Here is a 10,473-nt window from a genome sequence, read left to right as displayed (position 1 = left end):
ATTGTACTGTTTTTTATGTTACTGTAACTTGGTTGTGACTGGGTACTATATAAGATAGATGTGTCATAATTGCATTTATTTATTTGTTTGTTTAAAAGGACACTTTAATCGAATAATTTAGGCTATTCTTTATCAATATTTAATTGAATAGGCTAATAATATTACATAATAATTATACAATTTGTTAAATAATATTTATTAGTAATGGTATTTATTAGTAATGGTACAACAACAATAATAATAATAATAATAATAATAATAATAATAATAATAATAATAATATTTCTTAGGCTTATTTTTGTTGTTAGTTTTTATTGAAAAGAGGAGTGGAGGAGGCAGGTGGTTTTTCTAAATTAAATGTTTTTCTGTAGTTTTTCCAGAGCTTATTTGCTTGGATCGGCGATGTGTGTCCAATGAGAGGAGCAGAGAGGAGGGACTGGGCGGAGAGACGGAGCCCAAAAGAGAAGTTGAGAGAGAGAGAGAGAGAGAGAGAGAGAGAGAGAGAGAGAGAGAGAGAGAGAGACGTGCTGTCAGAGTGAGAGCTGGAGGACATGCATCCATTTCTACACAATATCAGAATATCGCTACTTTACTCACCTTTACTCATATCCAGACGCTACTTTAAAGCGCTTTTCTTCACAGGAGGCTAATTAACGCAACGGGTGGATACATTTCTTGAAATATTAAACAGCGCTCTAAATCCTTTCCCCGCTATTTATTTTCCGCTTTTATTTCGATCATTATTCAGGTGTTCAACGCAACAGCTTTCGTCCGTTGGAGTCTCGTTCAAATAAATAACGTTTTATACTTCTGTCATTTCCTTCAATCTGGAATCACAGCTTGACAACGAGACGAAGAAGAAATGATGGCATGATTGTGACAACATGAAAAAGAAAAAGTGTGGAGGAATATTGTTGCACTGCTTTTGAAATCACCATATGAAGGTGGAGATAGACTGACAGGCAAGAGGTAAGTGACAGAGAGAAGGATGATGGAATCAAAATGATTTGTATCTTAGTTGTAACTATTCATACATGATTATACATGTACTAAATTATTTATTAAAAAAATGCTCTCTAGTGTGTATTTATTTTAGATGCGATACTAATGCACAAATAGTGCAAAACAGTGATAATATGATGCATTTGTCACAGGTCAGTCCAGAGGCCACAATTTGACTATTGCATAAGTTTCTTAAAAATACAGAGACTCTTGCATGCATTTATGTGACAGATATTGCTGGAAGGAGCAAAGGAGGGTGTCACAGAGAGTGAGAGGGAGGAAGAGAGAAGGGCGATGGAGAGAGAAAGCTCAGAGCGATTAGTAGATATGCATGGGTTCATAGGTTCATCAATTATTATTTTTTCCCCCTCACAAACGGCTTCCATGTTAACTCCTCAAGCACATTGCAACAACTCACTGTCACCCAACACCTTCATTCAATCCTTTGTTTATTAATAGGAGGGGAGTCCCCCATTTAATCCAGTCTCCTTTTGCACCTGCTAATTTTATTCGGTTATAAATAACGTACTGATCCGTTCTTCCCTCTCTTCCTTTCTCTCCCTTCAACTAAACTCCAGAGTTGAGGAGCAGAGCACAAACAAACCTGCTGGAGCCCTGGTTGCCATGGATCCCCCTCCCTCTCTGAGTCTGGCCCTTCTCAGCGGGAGCGAAGACGAAGAGCAACGTCTGCCCCTCCCTCTCGGTGGTATCTCCCATGCTTCCCTTTCTGGCAACTACCCTGGGACCAACCATTCAAATCATACGGGAGGCAACAGCAGCCTGGAGCGTCTCAATGGCACCCCATCGCCCACCACGCCGAACCTTCCCCCGGCGTCATTGCCCAAGTTGCCCTTGTCCACGACGCCCCAGCTGTCCACGCCAATCCCCAACGCGCTCCACCCCACTAGCACGCCGCTGTCCTCCTGCTTGGGTAGCCAACACAGCCTGAGTGGGGAGACGTCACCTGTCTACAACGCGCTGTTCTACTCCTCACATTCGCCTTCCACCGAGCGAGAACGGGAACGAGAGAGGGGATGTAAGCACAGGCAGGCCAGTCCCCTGGTGCACAGGCGGGACAGTAACCCCTTTACAGAGATCGCCATGAGTTCGTGCAAGTACAGCGGCGGCGTGATGAAGCCGCTCAGCCGTCTCAGCGCCTCCCGTCGGAACCTCATCGAGTCCGACAGTGGAAGCGACACCAAAGAGGGCGGGGCGAGTGCGGGCCAGGTGACCGCGGCTTCCTCTCAGCACAGTCAATCCCAATCCCAATCCCAATCCCAAACCCAGAACCCCCCAGAGATCGTCATCTCCTCGAAAGAGGATCCGCCTTACGGACACGCTTACGAACTAGAGGCCTCGGCCAATCAAATGTCCATCTACCACCAGAACCACGCCCTCTCTGAAAGCAGGGGCATGCTGGGTAGTGCGGCAGGGGGCGGGACTAATGGAAGGAGGGGCGGTGCTGTGGGAGGGCCAGGGAGGACCGCTTCCAAAGCCCCTAAACGTAAGAATCAGAACATTGGCTACAAACTAGGCCACAGGAGGGCACTGTTCGAAAAGAGGAAGAGACTTAGTGACTATGCGCTCATTTTCGGCATGTTTGGCATTGTTGTCATGGTGATTGAGACCGAGCTGTCCTGGGGTGTCTACAATAAGGTGAGGACTTTGTGTACCGGGGATTTGGGTGAATGGTCGGGCACGAGGACACATCCTGCCGGTCCTGCTCTGTGTGTGTGAATAAGATTGAGAGTGTATATGCTTCCCATATAATGTTCCTATAATAACGGGGGTAATACTTGGATACAGCCATACATTTCGTCGTGCTGCGGACTATTAAATCAAGCAGTATACAAGTCAGATAATGACATGCAACCAACAAGAATAGATTTTTGACTAAATAAAAATCTCTTAAAGGGGAAAGTTAACACAAAAATGAAATTCTGTCATCATTTGTTCTACCTCACTTTTGTCCATGCAACCAAAACTAATCGGAAAAGTAGTTTAGCAGTTTAATCCATGTCTTCTGATGAGACATGATCATTTTATATAATAAAAAGATTTTATTGAGATTTTATTCGTATATTGATCAATACACATACATTGAGCACAAACACACGTGGCAGCCCAATAGTAATTGCTTGACACGTGAGAACGTCAGTGGTTTTTGCATGTCAAGTTTTTTTGCTTCTGAGATTCTCCGTTTTATGCTCGGTTTGTAAGTGTAAAAGAGCGGTCACATTTTCAAAGAACTTTGGGTGAAATCTTGTCATTTCAGTTGGAATCCATGCAATTAGAAATTGGCAAACATTGCTACACTGTAAAAAAAAAAAAGTTGGTTTAACTTAAAAAAGTAAGTAACCTGGTTGCCTTAATGAATAGAAACTCAAAATATTATTGTATCTAAACCACATAAAAATGTAATAAATCATGAAAATAGCACAATTTGGCATGTCTCACTGCGTCATCACAAATAAAACACACACAATTACCCAATATGCTTACAAAATCTTTTAATAATATTTAAATAAAGTTTGTGGATTCTCAAAAAAATGTCATTGTATTAACTAAAATTTTAAATTTCAACAAACTCAATTTTAAGGCAACCAGGTAACTTATTTTTTAAATAATATTTTTTTACAGTGTACATACATTGCTACACTATTGACAATGGACCCTTTCTCACAAAACCTTACAGAAATGCGACTGCAACATTAAAAAACAAAACAAAACAAAAAACAAGCATGTTTTTCAATTGACTTTTAAAGCTAATGATCAGTTGCATTTTAATTTTATGAGAAATATCAGCTTTGACCTTTTTTATAGTAACAGCTTATGTTCCACTGGAAAAAGTCAAAGGCTTCGAGCAACGTGAGGGTGGAAAGATGATGACAGAATTTAGTTTAAAGCAAATGATCTGCGAAAAGTGACTCATTTGGAGTGACCAAATTTAGACGTGCAATCTGAATATGAGATTTTTTGCCACAAACGCCAACAATAATCCTGCACCTTAATCATCAGAGATGTAAATAAAAAAAATGTGGAAGTTGAATTCAAAGCCATCTCCGTTTGAATGGGCGCGGAGTGTGCGATCACAGAAATCCATCAGAAGAACTTCTGTTATTCAGAGGGCGCAAGACCATATCATGTTACACAAGCTAAGCTGAAAATCAACTCTCAAAACAAACATCCACTGAGAATTGGTATGGCATTTGTCACCTTTTTGGACAGAGGACAGTAATGATGCACCTGTTTATTTGGCGTGAGCATGAATGCTTGAAATAGTTGTCTATCTTAGAGAACACACAAGTGCAGTAGAAGGTTCGTAATGTTATATGCTGTCGGAGAAGGACTGACATGATCAGATGTCTGGGCTCAGTAAGAATTTTGGACAGCTGAGATTTCTTAAATGGAGTAGAGATCAGTAATATTTGTGTGATCAAGAAATGCTTAATCACACAAAAATTGAAACAAGTTCACAGAAGAACATTTTGAATTATCCCTCACAAACACATGCAAAAATGTTTATCTAGAAAAAAATGGATGCGTGGTCACTGCTGGGTAGATTACGTACAAATTACAGTTGAAATGACAAAAATTGTTAGTAATGTAATCCATTACGTTACACATTTAAGGTAATGTAATCAGACTACTTTTTAATTACATTTAGATTACTTTTTTGACCTAAATCGTTTATCACATTGATTTGAATGGGATAATCTTTTACAATATTGATATAAACATGCAAAAAGAAAGAAAATATGTACCATTCTTTATCAACAACATGAAGTGCATTAAATATTACTTATCATTAGGGTATATTACGTATCTTTTTTTTAAATAAAAAAAGTGATTTTATATAAATAAAAAACAATGAAAATAAAATACAAAAAAAGAATATAAAAAATATAATAAATTTAATTAAATGATATATTGTATCTGTTTATCTGCCGTATTACCATTAATCAATATCAGAGAACCATAAACTTAATTGTATTATTTGTATTATTATTTTATATTATTTTATTATTTATTAATTAATTAGACTTAATTTTATTCTCAGGGGGTACTAGTAAATATATTAGGGCAAGGAGGTTCAACTTACAAAAAACTTATAGGAACATTGCATAAACATCGCACACATATGATGTGAAATTCTACATTTAATGTGTTTGAAAGACAAAAGACAAAAGACTTCCAAAGCTGTTTTTTTTAGAAAGTAATATTTAAATTATAAACAAGAAGTCTTAGGGAGAATCAATGAAATCATTGTAAATAATTCACAGCCATTATGAGAATAACATCATGTAATCAATAAAAAAGAAACTGTAGTCTGATTACTATCATTTTAAAATGTAATACCATCTTTATTACAAGTACTTAATTTTTGGAATCTGTTTATATAATTCAAATGACATGTAATCAGTGCCCAGCACTGATCATGGCCATGAATTAAGAATTTGTTACCATGACACTTTACTAATTAGTTTACCTCATTTTAGTTGAATCATGGCCACATTGACTAATGTGTTCCTTCATTTTGGTTCAGTCGTGGCCATGTACACCCTTCTAATAGTATTACAACGGTAAAATTGTGATTAGGACATTACATTTGTACAGAATAATTCATCGGTTTAACCAACATTTGAGCTACAAATTTCTGCTTTTAAACCCCCACACTTCCATTAAGTGTTTTACTGTAAAGACAAGAACTGAGTGATGAGTCAAAATTGTTTGTGGAAATTGAAAGCATGTTGATGACAGAGCTTGATAAACCCCAAATTGAAACTGTTTAATACAGAAAGTGGTGTGGGTTGAGTGTGTATGTGTTTAGCTTCCCTAAAACAGATTTATACATTTTGGAGGAATATACCGTCTCTTTATTTATGCACGACAAACCTCCATTTTGCTCAGCATAAGTTTTGAACCCATGGGAAGCGAGAAAACACATCCAGTCTGCTTTTGAGATAAAAATCAAATGTTGCTTATTAATCAAAGTAGATGCAATGTCATTACAGCCTACATAGTGTTGCTCAAGAACTACACACTAGTAAAAAAATTATATGAAGCCAAAGTCTCAGAATCAGTGTGAGTTAGGTAAGAGACTGATTGTGCCATTACGTTAAATGGATTGAATGTAACTGACACATTGTCAAGGTGAAATATTTTCCACTGTAAAAGTCGCCGCCTCAGATTAAAGGCTGAATGTGTGTTTGGAATGGACAGGCAAAGCCAAGCATTGTCAATTTATCTAGCTTTGGTGTCAATTGCCTGATTTTTGTTGAGGACAGGAAGCGAATATAACCATTATGGAACCTTATATGTGACTTTATTTGACACGTTATATGTGCAGTGGGCACACTTAACTCTCAACTGATTAAGTTTGAAGTTAGTATGCTAACAGCTGGATGCTCTTATAAGCTTAAAAACACACATAGATGTTAGTTAACTTCATACATGATTTAGGGTGCTATATATAGGCGTATACTCAACTAGAGTTTGATGTTAGCATGTTGCTAAGCTAAAAGCTGGGTTCTCTAATAAGATTTTAAAAACCCATAGCACATATAGCTTAATATTTTGGACGTTATATGTAGCATGTAGCATTAGTCAACTCTATTGACTCTGATAGATTTTGACGATAGCATGTTGCTAAGCTAACAGCTGGATACTCTAATAAGCTTACAACACATTACTCATAAATATGGGGTTAAACTGTACATTTTAATGACTGAAATGTTTTTATTGATCATTTTCGTTATCATAATCGATAGCTGTCCGCCATATTGGATTTATCCAACCATCTTTTGGTGAGCAGTGCATTCTGGGATTTACTTTTAAGGCTACACGCAATGCTGCTTTGCAATTTGTCTAAAATAAGGCATCTTAGACGGCAGAATGATATTGTGGCGTGTTTTCTTCGTAAAAGCCTTTGTGTTGCTTAAAACGCCCAGTAGGTTTTGGAACAGCAGCGTCGTCTGAAGTGCGTGTCTGTGCACGAGTGGGTTTGTGCGAGCGTTATGAGGTGTTCTCTTGCATCTGGCACGGTCCTGAATGGATCCGTCTCAGCGTGTATTCTGGAAATCCCTTGTACGTGTGGCCGCTGTTCTGCACAGGTGCTTGTGATATGACAGATATATAGGAATTTAGTTCTCTCACTGCCAGTCTTCCCTGTGGCTTTCTCTTTTGTCTCTCCCTCTTTTCCACTTACGCTTTGTTTCTCTTTTTCTCTCGCAAACATTATTTTCTTCTCTTTTTCCGTTCTTTCACACTCTCGCACTCTTTTTTTCTTCTTTCCCCTCTCTGGCGATTCCTTTCTTCTCTCCAGGTAATTATTCTGGGTCTTGATATATTTCACTTTCTTTCTTGTACTCACTATCCTTAGTGCTCTTTCTCTCTCTATTTCTCTCTGTGTTATTGTAGTGGGCGGTGAACGGGGGAGTGTTATTGGAGAGGGAGAGAAAAGCGAGTGAGTGTTAGGAGAGATGAAATGAAAGGCTGTAATAAAATCTCTTTATTTGAGATGGAAAACGGATGAGTGAGTCAAGTTTGCACATGAATAATGGCCATGCTGATTGTATACCATTATAGCCATTATAAAACAGCACAATAGAAACCCGTTAGTGCTGCATCGCCCCTCAGAGCAATTAAAGGGCTTTTCTCTGTGCATTAGTGTTGAAGGTCCAGAGACATGTGAGATACTGATGCTCTTCCACATCCTCCAAACTGCTTCAATTTGATTCGACTCATCTAATGGGGAATTACCTCTCCTCAAACCCCCGTATGGTGAATGGTAACTCCCATTTGGAACAAGATTATTTAAATGGACAATTGAGTGATGGCTGAGGGAATAAATTAGGAAACTGACTGCTTGGATATCTCATATCTGTGAGTGACATTATTGATTATTGATAATCACCTTTGCACACCATCAAGCGCCTATTGATGGCTTTTCTGCTCCGCTTGTGTTGTGTGTGTGTGTGTGTGTGTGTGTGTGTGTGTGTGTGTGTGTGTGTGTGTGTGTGTGTGTGTGTGTGTGTGTCAGCTGCTTTTGAAAGGATGAAACCAGCAGGAAATTCCTGATGAGGCATTTTTGTGTCCAAAACATTTTCCTAACCTTTTAAATCTCTCGTCTCTTTTTAAATGGCAGATGTCTGTGCATATTAAAGCAAAGAAACTGAAGAGTGCTGTCTATGTTCGAGCATATGTAAATGAAGGTTGATGAAGTGTGTGTGCTGTTCTGGATGGGAAATTGTGAATATATGTGCATATTATTGCTATCAATTTAATGCATTGATTTAGTGCTTTATTCATCTAAATAAAAACTCCTAAACCGTACATTGATTCCCTAAATAAGGAAGTCAGCATAAAATGGAATTTACGACTGGTCTTTTCTTCCCTATTGTCACATATATCTGAGTGAAACGGATTTCTGAAAAAGAAATAATGTAGGTCAGGACTTTATTTTGTCCATCGGGAATTGATTTGGTGGTTGTGGTTTGCTAATGCTGTGATCTCATGTGAGTGACAGGTTGCACCCTCCTCACGCCAAAAACACATCATCAGAGAACAGAAGAGCTGTCGTTGCAAGAGGGAGAATGATTAAAGGGGGTCTAATGCTATTTCATGCATTCTGACTTATCATGCTAAACGTGACCAAAATTAAAACGTATGGACTTATAACAGAGTTTTTCTGTGCCAGATACACTAAGTACAATATACAATACAAATACAATAAGTTTCAGTGCGTTTTTGTTTTTTTTGGAACATGGATCTGCATGACTTCATAACGGGCAGAATTCCCTGTATTGGCACCAGTGATGCATGGGTCAATGTATAAACAACCCGCACCCGGCCAACGTTTTCAACTAACCCGCAGCAACCCGGACCGCAAAAAAAGAAGAAGAAATTATTGTACCCGACTCGCTGCCTGCCCCGCATTTTTTAAAAGGAGTAAATGCTCATCGTACAGTTAATTTATTCATTTTGTTTCATTTTCTTAACAATTAAGCATGCGTGTATATCCAGTCCAATCGAAGTGTGCGTCTCTCCTCTGACTTCCCCAACAAATCCCTCTCAGAAAATACATAAAACTAACATTACTGAGCTATAAGCGTTTAAAAGTATAGTATTAAATGGTACAATGGCATTGCTCAGTTCAGCGTGTTGGGAAATCGCCAATCGGGCTTTTTGTCCCACGTCAGGATAGGGGTTAAAAGGAATAGGTTGGTGGCCTAAAACAGTAGATTAGCCTACTTATTTTTAGCTTTCCTCGCACTGTAGAAATGATATTGAATCAACCATTCCTGGGTTGAGACGGTTTCTTCTCGCCTCTATGACACAACCTGTGGAGCTCAATGTGCGTCACTGGCTACACTTAGGCTGGAATGCAGAGGATCCTCCTTGCCAATGTATTTCATAGTAAATTGTGTCTAGTACTATATACATTACAAAAGTTTAATTGGCATCTTTATTTCAAACATGGACCGTAAAAAAATATGGACGACGCGGCCTCATCCGCTTCCGCTGGGCAGAGTTGAAGCTTTCAGACGGCCTGCACGGTGCTGACATCTTGGGACCGGAATCTGCACAGTAGTGATTTCGGGACCGGAGTTGCGCAGTAGAGAGCAGGAAGTACAGCCGCGATTTCAAAAGCCCGTCCACACTCTCGCAGATGCAGAAGAATTAATTATGTTGGTGTGAAAACAGTTATGATAATGTAGAAATTAAAGCTAAAGCTCCAATCTGCCCCCAAAAATCCCGAAAAAAGTCTGTTAAAAGTCCAGCGACAACTTCACTCAGAGAAGGCGTCAATCTCAGCTGTCAATCATGACGTCACAACCCCCGTTTTTAAAGCATCAAATAACTAACTAAAAATAAATGTATTTTAAAAACGAACACTTGAAATTAAATCATTGTCATGATAACTGCCTACAATGACATAAACTAACAATAGTTAGTAAAAAATATTTTTAAAGTGTAATTTAGTTTTTAGTTTGCCTCGCGTCCATTAGAAAACACAGAGGGTTAGCAACTATACTAGGACCAGTCACCTGGGGGTGATCGAGGCGCGGAGGCTTCAGTTTCTGAGAGGGGTACTGCAGGCTTGATTTCAAACAACCCGACCGGCCGCGGCACAAATATTATTAAAAATACTTTTGGATGACTCGTAGCCGCGGGTAATCGCAGGTGACCGCAAGCACCCGGTCATTTTGGATCAAACCGCGCATCACTGATGGGCACTTCTCCCGGATGTGTGGGTGCGCAAGATCACACCCATCAACGAGCTTTGTTCGGGTTACTGAAGCCGTCGGCAGCGCTGTCATTTTGCTTTTGGACCACGAAATTAACAATGTCACTAAAGTGTGTTTTTGGTCGTAAGGGAAAGATAACCTTTTTTAGCTTCCCAAATAACCCAGGATTAAGGGAAACAGCGGATGCAGTTTGTCGGAGCAGCAACAGAGTTCATATAAT

At 39.0% G+C, this 10,473-nt stretch overlaps 1 protein-coding gene across 1 annotated transcript in view; it reads left to right on the top strand.

Moving 5' to 3' along the window:
* Positions 1 to 502: 502 nt before the first annotated feature.
* The window catches only part of kcnn3 (potassium intermediate/small conductance calcium-activated channel, subfamily N, member 3), a 114,707-nt gene continuing 104,736 nt past the window's right edge, over positions 503 to 10,473 (top strand). Inside the window, exons 1-2 of the mRNA XM_067448764.1 lie at positions 503 to 969; positions 1,581 to 2,658. Of these exons, the coding sequence (XP_067304865.1) occupies positions 1,627 to 2,658 (1,032 nt within the window). The 5' untranslated portion in view covers positions 503 to 969; positions 1,581 to 1,626. The remainder of the gene's footprint in view (positions 970 to 1,580; positions 2,659 to 10,473) is intronic.

The sequence above is a fragment of the Pseudorasbora parva genome, chromosome 7 (assembly GCF_024679245.1).
Source record: "Pseudorasbora parva isolate DD20220531a chromosome 7, ASM2467924v1, whole genome shotgun sequence".
Taxonomy (NCBI): Eukaryota; Metazoa; Chordata; class Actinopteri; order Cypriniformes; family Gobionidae; genus Pseudorasbora; species Pseudorasbora parva.
Note: the sequence above shows the minus strand (reverse complement) of the source record. Positions and strands in the feature narration are given on the sequence as shown.